The sequence below is a fragment of the Fringilla coelebs genome (assembly GCF_963513975.1).
Source record: "Fringilla coelebs genome assembly, chromosome: 8".
NCBI classification, from domain to species: domain Eukaryota; kingdom Metazoa; phylum Chordata; class Aves; order Passeriformes; family Fringillidae; genus Fringilla; species Fringilla coelebs.
Window position 1 is genome coordinate 9,384,134 of NC_140066.1, and position 19,692 is coordinate 9,403,825.

Consider the following 19,692-nt stretch of genomic DNA (forward strand, 5'->3'; position numbering starts at 1 on the left):
CAGCTGGACCAGCCCAGAGAACTGTGAGGGACATTGCAGGACTGCCTGCAAAATACCATGCAGAGATAATACAGAAAATCTCTTCCTCACAGCAATATTAAGTTCTGTAATATAATGTACAGTCTGGAAAGCATAGCTGTATTTCTAGCTTGTAATCAGCTAAAGGAAGCACTGATATTGTCTGTCAGGTTTATTGATGAGAAGTATCCATAAATTCTTTCTGGTTTTCTCATATCCTTGCATTTCCACTGGGCATGTCTTGTTTCTCAACATTGAATTTTTGACAGCATTAGCCAGCACACCAAAGTAAAGTAATGAATCCTACTGCTGTGCTTTCTCCATCCTAGAAATGTGTCCATATAAAGCCTTCAAAATGCTCCCAGAAGAATTGCTTTTTGTAGATTTATATTTTTTTAAGCAACTGACATGAAAATCAGATTCTCATATGGCACAGAGAAAATTAGGAGACAGTGAAATCTATAGATGCAGTATATGTCTATAAGAGTTTGCATGCTTTACAGTCTTGCCCAAAATTTAGAGATGCAGCATGTTTATGCAAATGGTTAACAGCAAAAAAAATAAGGAGACCATTTGGATTTACAATAGAGCACATTGTGAGGTAAAAAAGTCTGAGACAGCCAAGACCAGATATCCTTCAGTACAAACACATCAGGAAGGCAACAGAACTAGTCCTGAAGTGGATTTCAGCAGAGATGCTGTCAATCAACCCAGTATTTAAATCAACAGACTTTGTCAGCTTGCTTAAGTTGCAGGCCAGCTGGAGGTCCCTTCCTTGTGAATCACTGCATCCCCAGGTTTCTGGGATTGCTCAGATTACCAGCCTGTGCTCCTGGTGCACAGAGCACTGTGCTGCTGCCCAGCTGACCTCTGTGGTGACAGTGACAGGAGCCAAGGGAATGGCCTGAAGTTGTGCTGGGGAAGGCTTAGGTTGGATACTAGTAAAGGGTTTTTCACCCAGAGAGTGGTTGGGCACTGAAAGGCTCCCCAGAGCAGTGGTCACAGCACCAAGAAGCCTTTGGACAATGCTCTCAGGCCCATGGTGTGATCCTGTGTAGGGCCAGCCGCTGGACTTCAGGATCCTTTTAAGTCCCTTCCAACTCAGCTCATTCTGAGATTCTGTGGTTTTGAGATGCCAACAGAAAGATAAAGAAATTCTGGAACTAAGACAGATTCAAGTAGCAGCCATACCAATTTCTGTGCTGGAAGACTTTGTTAATACTTATTTTTGGTGGCAGGAAGCATGGGGAACAGGGAAGGATTTGGAGTAATGACGGGGCAGGATCGTGGCTGTACACAAACAGCTTTGGGTTTAAGGTGTGTTTACTTCTACTGGGAAAGGAGGAGGAAAAAAAAAACCCTTCTTTTGTTCATTGATCTGGAACAGTATTAATCCACACACTCTTTCTGGGCTGGGCTATGAAATACATAATGAAGAAAGCCAGAGCTACAGAAGGGAGATATCCTAGAGTGGTATTTCAAAATTGGAATTAAAACAGCTCACTTCAACTAGAAAGTCAGGATCTACAGAGCCTTGCTGCAAGTCCGATGCTAAACTTTTAAGCCAGGAAATACCCACAGTTATTATGAATTCAGAACAGACAGCATTTCTGAAATAATTAAAGCCAGAGAGGCAGTAGGTACATTGATGTACCTATTTTATACCAGCTACATCTAGAAAGTTAATTCAACTACAGGAAAGGATATTTAATCTTTACTGCAGCCTGACTAACTGCCACAGAGCACTGGAGATTATTAATGTGGGCAGGCTAAGTTGGGAGACACAGGAAGGAAGGAAGGAAGCTGCAGAGATCCTTGCTGCTCCAATTCTTCTCATCCTTCTAGGGGATCTGGCTAACTCTATTTCTTTGCCAAAAAAGGGCAGCTTATATTCAAAATCCAGTATCAATACTCAACATACCTACCATAAATCCTTCTGTACAGAGACACAAGCAAAGGTTCTTATGGAATATTTTGCTCAAAATCTATGAGAATACAGAAAGATAACTTGGCAGGCAGCAGGAGCAGGGGCAGGTGAAAATCCTCTCTGAAGTGCTGTTTATTATGAAGAAAGAGGCTGTAGTGTCCCTGTTCTTGGCAACTGATGTATTTTTAACAAGAAAATTTGTTTCCTGATAATATCAGGATCCAGCTCCCAGGTCCCTGATTTAAAATAAGGATATGGACCTGCTGCTGCAAGTCCTGAGGAGGCCAAGAAGATGGTCAGAGGGCTGGAGCACCTCTCCTAGGAAGACAGGCAGAGAGAGCTGAGGTTATCCAGCCTGGACAAGAGAAGACTCCAGGGAGACCTTATAGCACCTTCCACTACCTAAAGGTGGCTACAAGAGAGCTGAAGAGGGACTTTTTACCCTCATGGAGTGACAGGTCAAAGAGGAACAGACCCTTCCAAACCAAGCTATTTTGTGTTTTGCCTGCAGTGTGCTTGTTAAAAGTCATAACTCTCTCTCGTGAACTTGAAAAATCATAATAAATCATGCTAAAAAAAAAAACCTTAATGTAATTGTAATAACAGTTCTAAGGCCAAAATGACTTACTACCTTATAATTTTGATTAGTTCTGAAAAATGCCCTTCTAGTGTAATCTGAGCTCCTTTCCTCATGAAGTCTCACCAAAAAAGCAAAGAATAACAAAAGGCCATCCAATCCATATTTCCCATTTGGTTTTCTCTACTGGCTACAATAAATGACTGTTTTACACTGCAGCTTTGGAGTGGAAGAGATAGAAAAGGAGCATGGTATGTGGATAATTAAAAAGATTAAACAGAAGCCATCATGGATAAAGGGTTATGATGGTGTTAAGTCCTGTCTGACACAGTAGAATTGATAAGAAAGTCTTGTAATACCACCCATAGGAAAAATATACAGAAGAACACTACACAAAGAATGAAAACATATATGAACATTTCTCTCTTTCTTCTTCTGAGATTTAACACTAGGCATTTTACATTTTATTCCTTACTTTTCTAATTCATAAAACCATAGCTATAGATATTTAAACAATCCATCTGTCATTCAAAATAGAAACAGGAAGGAAATAAATATAGTTCTGGAGAATGGACAGAATCCATTTAATTTCTGAGTTCAAGTATGACTATAGTTGAGTTCTATTAAAAAGTTGTGATTAGGCAGCAGAGGAAAATACCAGTCTTTCAGAGCCAGTCTGTACACAGAGTCACCCTGGATTTCTTGCCAAAATGGGGGACATTGTGGCTTCTTTCCTGAACAGTGAGGAGTTTATGGGGCACAGAACACAAAACACAAGTGAAGTCCATCATCTGGGTCTGAAAGTGGGGGATGCATGAGAGGAAGAGAAGGAAACCCAGAGAACAGGCCTCTGACATAAGAGACTCTTCTTGAGATCCCAACAAGACTAGACATTTTGTTTTAATTAAGAAAGGAACTGAAATGTGCTATAATAAGAGCCACACTAGAGTAGCAGAGTCTGTGGGCTGTACCCTAGATTCCAACTAGTTTTTTCATTTTAAGCCAGCTCAGCCAGTAAATCTGTGTTTTTCGCTTCACTGGTTACTGTGCTCCTATTTGTGTTCAAAAAAAGAAGAAAGCCCTGAATGCTGAATGGTCTTTCAGTGAGTCTATCGAGGAACAGTCCTCCACTGAACACTCAGAAACCAATCAGAGTTAATGAAAAATAACAACAAAACCTCAGTGCACTTCCCCCATGCTCATAAAGGAATGTTTTGTGTTATCTTTTTGCCCTCTCTTGCCCTAGAAAGAAAACCCAAAAGCCATGGAGTGATAACACTTGTTTCTCCAGTGCAATCATCATGTAGTCTCACTGAGAAAGTTTGGAAAGCCTATTATGAAATACTCCACTCCCTGTTATTTTAAAATTTAGGAGAAAAGAAAGAATAAAGCAGACATGGGTTCAGATTCTGTTCCAGAAGGGAGATGCTTTCTCTGCAAGTTTGAGCCATGAGCAGCACTGTTTGCTATACCTACCCTGAAAGCCCCACCTTACACCTGATCCAGAGAAATATTCATCCCTATCTTGGCACACACCCTGGAGAAGTCCCAACACTGAATGCTCTCCAAACTTAGATTATGACAGCATTTTCCTATCAGAATGGCAAAAAACAGCAGTTACAGGTTTCTGAACACACAATCACATGGTTTACATATTACACAATAATTATATATTTAATTACCTGGACATCTCTCAGTATAACAAAACCACAGCCTCCAGGTGCTACTGAAATGCAAATAGCTACAATGGGTTTGTATTTTGGTATTGAAGAGCATCTTGAGAGCATGAGCTCTGTTAGGTTCAATACAGCTCAGACAGCAATCTTGCAAAGCAAACTTGTGCCTTACTGTATCTTATGGAAGAATAAATTGCACATGAAGCTTTAAGAAAATTATAGATGATGCCAGAACTACTCAAACTGAAAAGCATCAGTACCTTTAGTCGCCTCTCTGGCCAACCACAATATTTGGAAAGTTTTAGACTGCTTTGTAAAAGTACACCTGCTTTTGAATTTTACCAACCTCATGTTTATTTAGATAACAATCCTTACTTAAAAACAACGCAGACAAATGCTCAATAACTGGTACCATCCCTAGATTTTGCTATTTCACCTACTTTAAAACATACCCACTTCTCTCAGAGCATTGTAACAAAATATTACCAATGCATAATACTTGAAAAATGTAAGACTTTACAATGAACAGTGCAGCAAGATATTGAGGTTAACCTGCTGAAACCAGCAATTCCCACAACAGGCTGGTGGAATCACCAGTCCCTCAGTGACCTAACACAAAATATCGCTGCCACTTTCACCCTTGACACAGTATCCCAGAACAGGCATCCAGGAGAAAGAATGTGACTCCCCTTTTTTTTTTTTCCTCAAAGTCCCATGGTGATGAGAGAAAGGGCAGGACTAGAAGACAGCACAAGAATTTCCGACACAGTGAGAACAAGCGCAAATGTTGTCCTAAGTAAAGCACACCTTTTTGGGACCTTTTGGTGGTATTCCAGCTGAGAGGAATTTACTGTCATAGGCAAGCAAGCTCTCTTTCTTCTCATTCTGCTCATACTCAGGGAAACTGGTCTTGGCAAGTAAATTAAAAGCAAATAACTGGCGTCAGATTTGACTATTTTTATGCTGTTTCTTTTCCTAAAAGAAAACCTTTATCTGGCTACCTGCTTTGGTCAATACTGACCAGCAGGATATTTCCCTAACTCCTTCACTGTACCAGAGAATCCCTGGATTATTTGTTATTTTAACTTTGCTCCTCATTTCATCTGCTTTCCAAGAAAGCCCAATATTCTCAAGTTCTTCAGGCCTCATGAGTAAAGTCTGTTTGAGTCTGCAATTTACCTTTCCATAGGAAAGATACTGTTGTGAGTTAAGTAGATGTTTGTTCATCACACTCATTAACATATAAAAAATACAGACATACTGTGGCATGTTCAGAAAGAATATTCCATTTTAGTTGTTACATAAGCCCAACTTCATTCCAGTAAAATGATTTTTCAAAATTAAAACCAAGTTTTATTTCATGTCATCTGTGTACTTTATCCAAATATATAAACTCATCCACTCCTACTGCAAGACATATTGTGGTATTGGACCAGGCATATTTTGGAATTCTTTCCTTGACACAGGCTCACACTGATTATAGACTGTACCTATTTTAAAGTGAGACTCAGTGTTTCCTGTGTAGTTTGGAAACAGGAAGTCCTCAGTTTAAAGGCAGTTCTGTAAGGAACTGGAACAGCAGCAGGCAATCTCTGCCAAACACTGTAATTGCACTGAATTAGCCAATAAAGACAAAATTTAATCAGAACTCTGATGCCCTTTTGAAAGTATCTTTCCATCAAGGCAAATTCCGGAATTAGGATTATTCTATTTTTAAGCATAATGAAATTAAGGAACCAGGTCAAAGCAAGGCAGACAGTTCTTGCCACTTGGTGCCACAGAAATTCCTCAAGTCTCACATTTGGGCTGATCACAAAGAAATCTTGTCATTAAACCCATCCTTTAAAAACCTGCATGAGAAAGTATTTACTCATATACAGTAATGGAATCTGGCATGAAATGACAGAAATAAAAATACAAACAGAAGGGGAAATTTAGGTAATTTAGATAACTTCTATTTGTGCTGTTTATTTTAATAAGACTAAAGAGAAACCATAAAGTTCTTTCATTTTTCTAAACTACGATGGAAGCATGACCAAATAGATTAACCACCTATATTTAAAGATCCACTTTTGGACATATTGAATATATCAGAGCAATATACACAGGCAGGCACCAGAGTCACCCTGGATTTTAATATTACTGCTGAAATAAATTACTTCATAAATTATGCTTGGCCTACATGTATTTGCAGTTTATCAAATGATACAAGGCAGCAACCATTAGAAGAATTAAAAACATTTTTCAAATACTGCAGAGAAGACATTGTGCATGGTCTCCCTCAATATATAGTCCTTGCAACTGTCCCTGACACTGAGATCATGCTGTAAATGAAGAGATGTTAGATCTCCCTATTTTATGTCCTTATAAAAGCCAAGATGACATCTATTCCATCTGACAGCTATGATAACAGTATTTCAGCATTATTATCATTATCATCAATATTATTTCTTTGTTTCAAAGCAGTTTTGCTAAACAGACATTATACTAAAAAAAGTTATTCTGACATTCAACAGTAAGTTCTGGAATAGGTGTGAATTTTAAACAACAATCATGGGACAAAGATATTTCTCAGGGCAGGAAATTAAAAAAGATAGATTGCTTCTCATTTCTGGAGTAGTGAGCTTATTGTTTTTGTTAAGACTGATACTGTGAAAAAAAAATTGTAAATTATCTCCATTTTTGGATTTCCAAAAAGGTAAAAAGAATTTGTGTAGTTCTTTTTCAAAGACTTCTTTTCTTTTTCTTTGCTAAGCTCAGTAAATCCTGACCTGTTGTTGTATGGAAATACATATTTTTTCATAATGTCCACACTTCAGCACAGATTCTTTATCAACTGAGCTACAGAAAGAGGCTCTTCTTGTCATCCCACCCTGAATACCCCCCCTAGGATTCATCAATAAATTACAGGAGTTTTGGTGAAAACCCCATAATTAAAGATGCAACTCTTTTTACAAAGCTGATTTTAGCACTCCTATTATCCCAATTTTAAGCACTACTGCATATGTGTGAAAAAAGGAGAATGTTATACACGCAATTCATTATAACCCAGTAAGTATGATATAATATGTAACTTAGAAATTAAACAGAATTTCTAAACATGCAGGTAGTGGTGCACGTGGCTGTGGAAACTTCTGCAGCACCCTAATTGCTGGCCCCACTCTTACCTCAGATATGGCTGCTTTTTAAAATCTACCCTCAAGCTTCACACTGTGAAAATGTCATATCAACAGTCTTCCAAAGGGGAAGACCAGCATGATCTTATGCTTGGAGAAATTTCAACTCAAATTTTCAAGACATCCTTTTACTCAGTGTTGACACTGGCACAATTTGCAAATACAAGTAACAGTTTATACACAAGCATAGGTCCCATTGGCAATGCTTTCCAAAAAACATAGTTTAGAACTTTAAAAAAAAACTTTAAAATAACTATGTATCACATATCGGCAACAAAAAATTACATTTTTAACGTTGCTTACCCACTCTTCAGTGAAATAATTGAGCTAAAATTTTACAATGAATGCATACACATCATTAAGTATATTTCATGTAGAAAAAAAACCCCAATTTACAGAACTTGGGCAAGCAGTGACCCCATTTAATTTTAGGGAAAAAACAAACCAAAACGCTCAAGGTTATTATGTTTCTTCTTTAGTTTTCTTCTATTATTTAAAAATTGATCATAGCCATTTCCTATACATTAAGCTGTATTTTTCACCATGAATAATTCAACTTACAGAATATGCAAGGAATGCATTTACTTTTATTCCTCATATACTCACAGGAAACCAGAAATAAAAATTTAAGGGGTTTATTGTACTGAATAAAATACTTAGTTGCTTCTTCAGTCTGACGCAATGCACAATTCATCAATAGGATCAATCACAATACTCTTTTTCCAACTTATTGCACCACGCCACTCAGCCAACTCAAACAGAAAGTTTACCCAAATGTAAATATGTGGAAATTGCATTCTACTAAGAGGGAGAGGACTATGGACCCTTCCCTTTGCAAAGTAACAGAGGGATTTTAGTGATCAAAAGTAGCCATAAGTTCAGTCTTATACTTCTGCTGAAAGATACCTTGGCCAAACAGTAAAACTGAAATACTGCACCCAAGTGTCTGTTTATGAAGTGCTCAAACAGGAGGCAGGAATCTGTTTTACAGCTAAACCCAGGCGATTAGGTTATGCCTTCCATGTAAGTAAAACTGATTCAACTACAGTAGGAACCACATCATTATTTTGGTGTAAATATAACTTTAGCAGCATATGATGGGATTTGGCAATATTCTTGTAGGTGAAAGCACTTGATACTGCATGTCTGAAAATACCATTTGTTTTTGCAATTAATAAGAAGCATAGGATTTTTCATCATGATAATAATGAGATTTTGCCTAAAAGTAACAATCCCAACTAAACCATGGTATCAGAATTCAAAAATGTGGTTTCAACAACTGTGAAACATGTCACAAAAACTACTTACAGTGACTTCTGCAGTCTGCCTCAGAAGTGCTGTAGGAAACAACTGTAACTGTTTACAAAGCTGATGCTATTTCAAGAAAATCTAATTTTTTTTAAAAAATAAAACATACCAACTGACAGAAATGAGTAACAAATCATAAACATTATCATTTTGAACAGAATGCTTCTTATGAAATACAAAATGTGTGCAAACCATTAATTCTACTTTCATTGCAGCCAGCTCGGGGAAGAAATGCAGATTGCTTTAGAAAAAATATGTTCCCTGTTGTAAAGTAAATGGAATACTCACATCATTTCACACTTACAGAAAATCTTCTTGCCAAAGAGGAAGATGAAGATTATCATAAAGCTCCTTACAGGCATCATCTAACTTAGCCTAATCACATCCCTGCAAGGTGTGTTAGCTGTTATGGTGTTCTCTGCACACATGGTCAAACGAGAATAGTTTTACACCTCAAGAGCTCACAGTGATATAGTGACTTTGGAAAGCCACCCTGGAGTTCCAACTCCCTTAGCTCTGCCTTCAGAGCTAGATCATCCAGCTTTTATATTGTGCAGAATCTACCCAAGTGCAGGAAAATAAGTATGAAGCAGCCCAGATGTTCTGAAAATTCCATCAAGGCTTTCATTAATAAGAGCTAATGATACAGATAGTCTCTAAGGAGTGAATTAAGGTAGTCCTGCCTTTCTTTCACCTTCTATGACCATTGGACTGTGAAAGTAGGACATCAGCTTTATTTTTACTTTTTCCTTTTTGATCTATTCTGTTTGCTTATCACTTTTCATCTACTTATTTTTCTTATTTTTTTTAAATATACAGATATTCGTGTTGCTATTTCTGAAGGTGTTTATAGACATTAGGGATGTAAATCATAGTGGTAATCATCAAGCAGTAAGCATTTAAGCTTTTTCAGTTTCTCTAGCAATCTTCAACTTTCAAATGCCCCAATAAGCTAGCACACAAATCTCTATTTTAAGCACGAGTATACGACACTTTCTAAACTTCCACATGTACACAGTGAATAGAAGGCAATTACCTGAGCCTTTTGTAAAACAAGGTGATATACCTTAAAGGACATACCCTGTTATTTTATATTTAAACCAAAGAAATTAGAGCATTTTCTAAAGTTTCCCTTTCACTTAAGCATACCCAAAGGAAAACCAAATGGTAACACGGGAAATACACAAAAGCCTCTGTCAGCCTTTACCAAAACCACATGGTTTTAGACTCGAGTAAGAAAGAAGACAAAGTGACTTGTGGAATACAGAAGCTACACTGAGCAATTACAAATATATATATATATATATATATATATATATATATATATATACACACACACAGAGATATATATATTTAGGTGCAATCATAACTAAATCACAGCTAGCAGAAGGAAAAATGGTCTGCAGAAAGACCAGCTCTCAGGACAACAGGAGAGTCAAGATGACTCTGCAAAATAGCTCTGAAAATTCCTGCAGATTTGAGTTACTGACTTGGACACCCTCCCAGGAATCTTTCTGGTGGAAATGATCCCCAAGAAACTTTGTAAGGGATGCTGAGCATTAAAAGTCCAATTTAAAGCTTTTGACTGGATTCCCTCTAAGGTTCAACACTCAAAATTACAGTCTCTTGCCCCACCCTCTCACTGATCATAAGTGCAAAGATTTCTTGTAGGGTCTGGACAGGGATGAATAGCTACAGAAGCTTTCCACACATAAATAAAACCATGCAGAAAGAGCCCTCTGTTTTCTACCCAAAATACATGCCTCCACAACTAAACCTGACCAAAGGCTGAAACAGAAGCAGCTGACAATAAATCAGAACTGGTCTCCCACCCAAGTAATATAAACAAGACAAGTATGACTTTCTGAGCCTTAAAAAGTACTGCTAAGCTGTAACATATTTTTGCTGCAATAATAAAAAGTCAAGCTGCCTAAATAATTGAACTCCAGTAGTTCCACGGCAATTTTGCTCTAAGAGGTATCATCTCTTCCAAGTACTTCTCCAAACCTCCATAGCATATTGCTGACTTTTACTCTCACTATATATTAGACTGAAAGGATAATTTCCAGAACTTTATTTTAGCTCAGAGCAGTATTCCACAGCCATTAGCTTTTTACCCATTTAGAATTATCCTCCCTTTCAATTTTTGGGAACTCAATAGTGTTCTGAATTTAACACCCAAAGAGTTAAGCCTTCTTATATTAACCACGTAGCAGTACAACCTCAAAGTAGCACACTAGGGATCAAAAGTAATCAGTAGTATACCAGGTCAGCCATTATAGTAATTTTCCCATTTCGTCATTTTACCTATTTCTTTGCCCTGTGGTCGCTCTTGAATGATATCTTAGTTATCTCCACCTCACACCTTTGGATTATGTGTCAATTTGGTCAGTGTGCTGCACATACCAAAGTGAGAGCAATTGTATCTGGTACCATATTTGAAATGCACATCAGAAAACGCCTAATAGTGTATACTCACACATCCCAGTTTGCCTGTAAGGCTCAAACCTGTGCTCTGTGGTGCTCATGCCAATTTTACTGGAAGGTAAATATTGAAGCATCAAGCAATTATGTGACTTAAGCAAAGCTGCTTGGGAATTCTGTAACAAAATGGGACCAAACTCAAATGCCCCATGGCAACCATGTGCTAGGGATAACACAGCACTGACAGGGCACTCAGGCTTCTCTGGACTGGCAGCTGCAAACAGTGGGGTAGTCTGCAGCATCTCACACAGCACCAGATACTTTTGTTTTGCAGACTTGTGCATAAAGCGAGTTGAATACTGTCTGATTGGTTGAATACTGTAGGATTGATTCCTACACCTCCTAAACCAACCCTGTTTTATTAAATAGGCAACACTTTTTCCAAAATTAAGACCATAGGATAATATTTTATAATTCACATAGTGTTTGAAACTTAAGACCTTTTTGTTTTCAATCTTCTAGAAATGAAAGAGGACTGAGAAATAGCCTTTTCTGGTTACCACAATATAGGAGCCAAACTGAAGTGTTCAGAGGCATATTTTTGGCAACAGAAAATTTTCAATTATATCTCTTGGAACTTTTTGCATTTCAAATACTTGTCCCCCTTCTGTTGAATTTCTAATAGATATTGCACAACTTTGGCTCCATGTCCAGAATCCTTGTGCCAAATTAGACTCTGAAGGAATCTCATGTTTAGCCGATAAAGATGATTATGTAAACAAAAATTGCTTGTTTTTCCACTTACACTTCTGTAATTCAGAAAAATCAAATCAAATCACAGAAAGCAATGGCCAAATGAAAATAAAAAACCACATATATTTTAATTATTTGTGAAATCCTCTTTGGTCAGCTCTGTTTAATGCAGGACCCATTGATCATACCATGGTAATCTCCGTATTTCAACCATCTGAGCAGTTTAGAAACTACTTACAGCATGGGTTCCAATCAGAACCTCACTGTTCAACTGAGAGTTTCATATATTTTTGGAGCATCTCCTCTGCCTGAGCATGTTCAAGGGAGCCTTTGCAAAACACAACAATTTATGTCACTAATCCCATGGAACCACTTTAACTGACTTTCAGTCCTTGGCAGGCCTCTTTCCACCAGCTACCACCAATAGGTGAATCTTTACTTTTCATGACAGAGCATCTTTCATTTTGGAAGTTATCTCCTCCAGAATTTTTTTGTTTATCTCAAATTCTTGCAGCAACTACACTTAAAACATCCTAGTATGTTTACATAATTTACAAACTCAGCTATCTTCCTTAGTAAGACAAGTGCCAATTGTGTTGTATCTTCCATATTTCTATTATAGCAATTCTATCTTAATTAATAATAAAATACATAAGCTAAATTGTGCAGTCTTCACTATTATAGTCACAGGATGCTTATGGCATTGCATCATTACTGCACACAAGAAATAACTTGCAGGATTCCTGCCTACCAATATAAAACCGGTTTTCAAGATTTAAGTGTGTAATAAATTAGAAAATATTTCTCATAGAGTAAATGTCTTCTGCAGCATAGCACTAATTCATTCTTGAAGAATAACATTTTCTCCTGTGAGGCAGGATGTATATTATTCAGAGGAAAACAAAAGAGAGAAGGAAGCATCATATCTTTACCCTCCGCACGTCTTTGCCGAATGTTTCGCTGTAGCTGGTGCCCAGTATTTCAAATTGGACATAGGGGTTGGCTCCATCTTCTCTGAACTCCATAACACCAGTTAGCCCAGTTATATGACCCTAAGGAAGTAAGTTTGAGAAATTTCAGAACAGAAGACATTTGCCTTCATAAACACTCCTCTGCAGAAAATGTGTGCCAAATATGTTTAAATCATGTTTACAGTGAACTTAAATGTGGTCTTTGCATGTTCTTCAGTAGCTCAAACACAGCACTAGACAGAAGATTTCAGTTTTTCAATTTTTTTCAGAAAAATACTTTAGCACTAACACACCCAGTGTTTATGGCCATCAGGCCATTACTGCCCACAGAAACAGACCCCAAAGAAAAAGAGAAGGGCCTTAGTGGACTGTGAGACAACAGGCCTCCCAGTGTAACTGAGGGCAGCGGGCTCAGTCTTTGGCTTGAGTACCAAGGCATGAACTCCCAGCCCAAGACAAGGGGTATGCCTGCTGTGCTCCCAAGAGAGGCATGAAGGAAAGATAACATGGCAACTCTGTAAAACTACCAGAGTTTGATTCTGGCTTTGTAGCAAAGGAATGACAACAAAATTCAAATTAATTTACTAAAAAAGGACGGCATCATTAGGACTTGTCAGAATGATCAAATTGAATCATTTTACTAGAGGAAAATTATTTCATCAATATATATTTGGGAACAGGGGGTTTCTTCTGAACAACTGCAAAAGTTAGTATAGCAACAAATTATGTTTTTTCTACTATTACTTGTGATCAAGTAACTTTTACACAAGAAGTTGCCATGTGTCTGCAAAGCCACACGTCTGTCCATATTTGACTATTTCAGCATGGTGCAAGACAGTGTAACTGTTAGCGACAGCTTGGCCAAATCAGATTGTTCTTGCTCTGCTCTGGGATACAGTAGACACAAGTAGATCCTTACTAATGCTCAGCTAACTTGCAAAGCTATCTGAGCTGTCAGAAATGGAACATAAGTCTTAAACCTCATCATTGGTTTCTGCTCCTGCCCATTCAAGCCCCTTAAGCTATCCTCTTGCAAAAATGCATGAATCAATGCCCATGACTACTCCTGATCCTACTTCCTCCACAGAAGGCAGCTAGAGAACAGAAGTAGAACACACACTACTGGACCCACACTGCACTGTGTGTAACTTGTTTATCATTAATCACGCGCTCATTTAAGAGCTGTAGATTGTCCTTGGTCATTATAGATCACCTGCTTGTAATACATCAAAGAAAAGTTGAATAGAAATTAAAACCTTCTTCAAATGCTCAAGTAGACATGAAGCAACTCATTCAATTGCTGACACAATGGTGGTTTGTCTTTGTATTTTCTCACCTTCTTAATAGTCTCTAGCATGGATCTTCCTCCATTCCAAGGTTTGGTGGATTTCCTCATGCAGTTCAGACTTGCCATGCTGTGCCATTTCCTGTCCTCCAGTTTTCTGTGGAAAGCATTGGCCAGCATGAGCACACTGTCATACAGGTACAGGTTGGAAACCTGCAAACAATAATAAGAATGAGCCTCTTTTTTTTTATGTGAGCACCTTCCAAAGAAACAACAGAAACCAGCAGAGAAAACAAAAGAAGGCATAAGTAAGAACTAAAAGCTGGGTATGTTTGACGTGTTCAACAGCCAAAGCATTTGAGACAAATGTCTGTGCTCCTGAGTCCCTCTGTCCAAGGGATTCTGGCACACAGGCACTGCCTGAACGTTACTGCAATGCAGTGCTGTAAAGAGAGATCACACTCCACATATAAATTCAAACTACAGAGGGAGTACAGCTATCTATCAATGAAAGACAGAGATTGCTACTTTTTCAGCCCTTTCAGCAAGGAGGGAAAGACAGAATGGAATTAGGTTATTGGAGGTTTTATTCATTTGAGCAACTGGTAATTTCTGGAACAGCAAAATCCAATGCATACACAACTCTTTAGAAGAGAAGAAGGAGAAATGACAGTATTATTTGGTCTTAGCATCTCTTTCTACCAAATATACATGAGACTGGTTATGTGCTACTTTCTCTGGAACTACTGAATTTAGCCTCCTTACTCTTCAATTCACATGAGAGATACAAAAATAAACAATTGATGACAAAGACTCCAGTAAGAACAGAACACCACACTAGTAATGCTGAGCTGTGTATTTAATTTTTCAAACCAAGACATGTCTGGCAATACATGATTAGATCTTTTTTACAGACAGTAGTATCCATCTCAAATGGTAAAACTTTAGTAGAGGAGGTTGGCTGAGACAGGTGATTGAAAAAAAAAAATTAAATACTCTCCACCTGTTCCCAGAGTTCACATGCACTCTTCTTCAAACGTGTGTACAGAGGGTTAGATTTAGTCTTTACTAAACTCAAATCTTCACTTTACATCATCAGCTTTTTCTGTTAATACAGCAACAACAACACTAATACTAATAATAATAAAATTTCTTCTAGCTGTAGGCTTTAATCATGATCATCCCTGACTTCGCCATTTATCTCCTGGATTTTTCTAGTTCACCTTAGAAAGTAATGCACAGAGACCAGGAAAGGGTTGCAGGTAGAAGTTAATTCAGCTGCATACTTCCTATAAATGTGACTCTCTAAGTGTCTCAATAAAAGTGTCACTCTATGAAAGCTTAGACATATATTACTGTTGAATCACTGGCTGCAAGTAAAGTTCTGATGTCTGGAAGATGCTAATCTCCAGAAACAAAATGTTTCATATTCCATAATCTGGAGCTTGACATAAATTGAAAACCTAGGCACTTTGAAATATCTTCTAGTATAAGTAAATCTGAACAAAAGATATATAAGCAAAAATTAATTTTGAAAGAATCAAAATACAAAGAAAAAGTTATTGAAAATACACACTTATTTAAGTGACTAAGCATAAAGAGGTATCTTAACATGAAAACAATGCAAAACCTATGAGATACTATCAGGGAGAATCTCTCTCATCTGGCATTGCCATCTTTTTTCCCTTCTTTTCTTTCCAGCCTTGCTGAACAAGCACTCCACATTGCCTTTATTTGCTATTTTATCCACTTAAATCTTTTCTTTTTAGAATATTTCCTGAAGTAGCTATGAGCCATATTTCCTCAGGTTTTAAGAAAAGTAATTAAGGAGTTAACAGGAGTCCCAGCAACCAAGTTTCTTCTGTTCAATCGTATCTGCTTCCCTATTCTGTAGATATTTCCAAGCAACTTTCAAATAAAGCAAGCAAGCAGATCCTTATTATTCAGGAGTGCCATTTTCTTCTAGGTTAAACAGCTCTTCACAGAAAAAAATCCAAACAAACTTCAGATCCCATAAGATACACCCCCCCAAACCACAAAACCCACTTTCTTAGAAATATGTTTTAAATACATAAGGAAAACGGCCATTTCTTACAAGCCTTCACAATCTTCCTTGCTCCCAACTGAATTTGGTTTTGTAGAGTCACTTGTAACTGACAACAAATTGTCTGCTGCCTTGGAACTCCCACAGATCAGAAATGCCTTGGATGTTCTCCGTTTGGCACTGTTCTTTTGCAGTTCTGGAAAACTGCAGCCTCATTCCCAAAACCAGTGCCTGGTTTGCTAGCAGACAGCTCTAAGGCAGAATACAAGACGCACTTGGGTACACTGCTTTCTGCTTTTCATGTGCTTGGAGAAGACACCACAGTTCTGTACATGTGACTGACAGAGCTTGGGAGAATTGCACTGAGGATTTCAGCCTGCACAACCTTGCACCCAACTCAAATTACCTGCTGCAGAGAAAAACAAAACAATCCTGTGTTTACCAACCTAATCCTCACCGTTCAGCTAGACCTTTAATGGGCTTTGCCTCACTATTGTTCCATAAATTTCTTTTCAAAGAATGCTATAAACTGAGAGACAGCAAGGTGGGGTCTGCACAAGAGGAGTCTTGACTACATTTGTCCTAATTCTACATCTGGAGATCTGTACCAAGGCAGAAAAAACTGTTGCAGAGAATACAGCAGAGTACTTTTTTGCCATGGAAAGAATATTCTGCATGTTCTGTTGTATTATCCACTGGTATTTTGCCACTCTGGTTCTCTTCTGCTGAAAGCCTCATCCCAAACATGAGTAAATGGTGCTTTTTAATCAGCAAAATTCCTTCCATCATATAATCATACTCTATTTACTACAGTGAAAATGACATGCATGCATAATTACATTTTACTCATTACTCACTGAAGAGGCAATATCTATGGAAGACTAAGTTGCATCTTACTCACACAATCAACACTTCTATTTTAGAACAGAAAATATGCAAGCTAGGAAAAAAACAGCATCAAAATTCCCACAACTGAGGCTGGATCTCTAATAGTAAAAAAAAAAAAAAAAAAAAGACACAAGCATTCTGGCCTGATCTCACAGTAAATTCAGGGCTCTAATAATTTTGTTTTTTACACTCAAATACAGCAAAATCTCTGCATATGTCATAAATCATATTTGCAATATGAGTTTTCTGTAAACTCCAGAATATGCTGTGAAAAGAAAAAGGATTCAGCAGACATGGTCTGTATACCCTTGTTACTGCACCTGCACACATATTTTAATTTTCAGTGAACTGTCAAGTTCCCTATGAGTATGGACTTGACCACTGAAAGGGAATTTTTGAGATACCCAAGGGTTCATCTGTACTCTGATTCCACCAGTACTGTCAGAGGCATGAGAAAATAGTTCATTTTAAAAATTCATCTTCAGGTAGCATTCAGAATTGTTAGCAAAGCAAGAGAGAAGTGAAACAAGGCAACATACTTGGCTACTTCAGGTTTTCAAAGCTCTGGAGCATTTTTTAATTCTGCTATTTGGATAGTCATAGGGGAGCAGAGGAAGAAAGGACATATCTTTCTGAAGAAATTTCCCTTAATAGAATAAAAATTCCTTGGCTAGAATGAAGTACTTTATTTTGGTCATGTTTGGAGAAAGTGATGGTAATTTTTAGTTCTTCTTTCTCTCCATTGCTGACAGTATAAGAGCTGGAGGTACTGAAATGGCTTTTGATTTTTCTGCTATAAGCATTATGGTGACTGCTTCACCAATATGTTAAAGAATATATCCTGGACATGAGTAATTTTAGGCATGTTCTGGTTTGTCTTCTGGAAATGATTCCATACTTTATGAAGCTCCTTTTTGCACCAAAGAAATAAATCCACCATACACTAGTAGAGCACAGAAGAAAATTTCAAGAATGGAAATCTATCACAGTATTAAATGTCATTTCATAGAAGTTTCTATGTGAATTTCATGAGATTTTACAGAATGATTTTACTTTCAAAGTTATGTATGAAGAAAGCTCTTAGCTCCTTCAGAGGGACTAATCACAGACAAGTGCTCTTCTGAGAAGGCCAGCAAGCCACAAAGACTGACCCCAACTCCTGAGTGGCCAGCAGAGCCAGGAATCTAGCCAGAGATCAGCTGGAAGGCAAGCTGACACTGAGATGCCCCTACTTCAAAAACTCATCCCCAAGCTGGGCATCTGTACCCTGCTGCTGCCAAAACTGCTCTGTGAGTGGCCACAGCAGTCAGCTCCAAGGATGAAGCAGATGGAAGAGGAGTTCAGAGCAAGTGCAGCCTGCCAGACACCCCAGCATGCCCTAAACCCGTGTGTCAACTTCCACAGTTCAAGCACTGCCCGGTGCAGTTGCACATTTGTGTCTCTAACGACAGAGCGCATCTTGGCAGGAGCAGCAAAGATTGATGGTTTATTTATTGTATAGTGGTGTGCTAACAAGGATATTGTTAGAGCAGAAGGACTGAAAATTTGCCTTGTTTCGATTTCTTAAATATGTTTCAAAGGATGGCAGAATTTCTTGGGTTGGAAGGGACTTCTAAGATCATCTAAATTCAACACCCCACCCCCCTCCCTGCTGTAGGCAGGAATGCCATTCACTAGATCAGGCTGCTCAAAGCCCTGTCCATCCTGGCCTTGGACACTGCCAGGGATGGGGCATTCACAACTTGTGCCTGGAGGACTTGCCAGTGAGGACTGAAGCAAACAAATCATTGAGTATACTCTTCAGCCTTTTCATTATTCCATGTAACCAAGTCTCCCATCTCATTCAGAGGGTTCATATTTTTGCTCATTTTCCTTTTATCACCAACTGTACATATAGAAGATTTTGCCTTTTCCCTTGCCATTTGCGGTCAGACTTAATTCTATCCCAGCTTTAGTTTTCCAAAGCTGATTCCTGATTGCTCAGACAATTTCTCTGTATTTTTTACCAGCTTCCTGTCCCAGATTCCAGTCTCTGCAGAGAGACTTCCTTTTGGTCTTTTAAGTTTGTCCAGGAACTACTTGCTCATCCTTGCAGGCCTCCTGGCATTTCTGACTGACTTCTCTTGCTCCTGGGTCCCCCTCAGACCACTCCAGGCTGTATCACTGCAGCCCACATGGATCAACAGCAGCAGATCATGGTCAGTGGGCTGTATGAGGCCACTCAGTCCCACCCTGGTACAATGTCATATCAGGAACCAGGTGCCTTCGTGTCTCTCAGAAGAAAGTCACCCGCTGCTCTCACCTGCTTGGTTTTTTAGTTGAGCCAGTTGCTACACAAGGAGCAGATGAGGCTGCCTTACTCAGCTCCAGCCTCTCCCCTGATGTGAAGGGTCTTTTCAGCCTGCAAGGGGTCAAGTGGCTCTGCAAGGGCACATCAGGCTTTGGGGAAAGTCTCTTCCCCTTGCAGGTTTTCACTCTCTTCATTGCCCTCCATCCCTCCCTTCTGGGTGTGCCAGCAGGAAAGTTTGGATCTGTTTAGCTTGGGTCCACTGCAGACTGTGCTTGAAGCCAGCTCTCCAATCCTTCCCAGCCTCCCTGATGTTCCTCCCCCTTTCCATGGGCTCCTGCAGCTCAGCCAGGTGTGC

The 19,692-nt window shown here is 38.6% G+C and overlaps 1 protein-coding gene across 1 annotated transcript in view; it reads right to left on the minus strand.

Annotated features, from left to right (window-relative positions):
• The window catches only part of GRID1 (glutamate ionotropic receptor delta type subunit 1), a 456,933-nt gene that overhangs the window by 58,789 nt on the left and 378,452 nt on the right, over positions 1-19,692 (minus strand). Inside the window, exons 7-8 of the mRNA XM_084210662.1 lie at positions 14,167-14,328; positions 12,792-12,911 (exon numbers count right to left, since the gene is read on the minus strand). Of these exons, the coding sequence (XP_084066788.1) occupies positions 12,792-12,911; positions 14,167-14,328 (282 nt within the window). The remainder of the gene's footprint in view (positions 1-12,791; positions 12,912-14,166; positions 14,329-19,692) is intronic.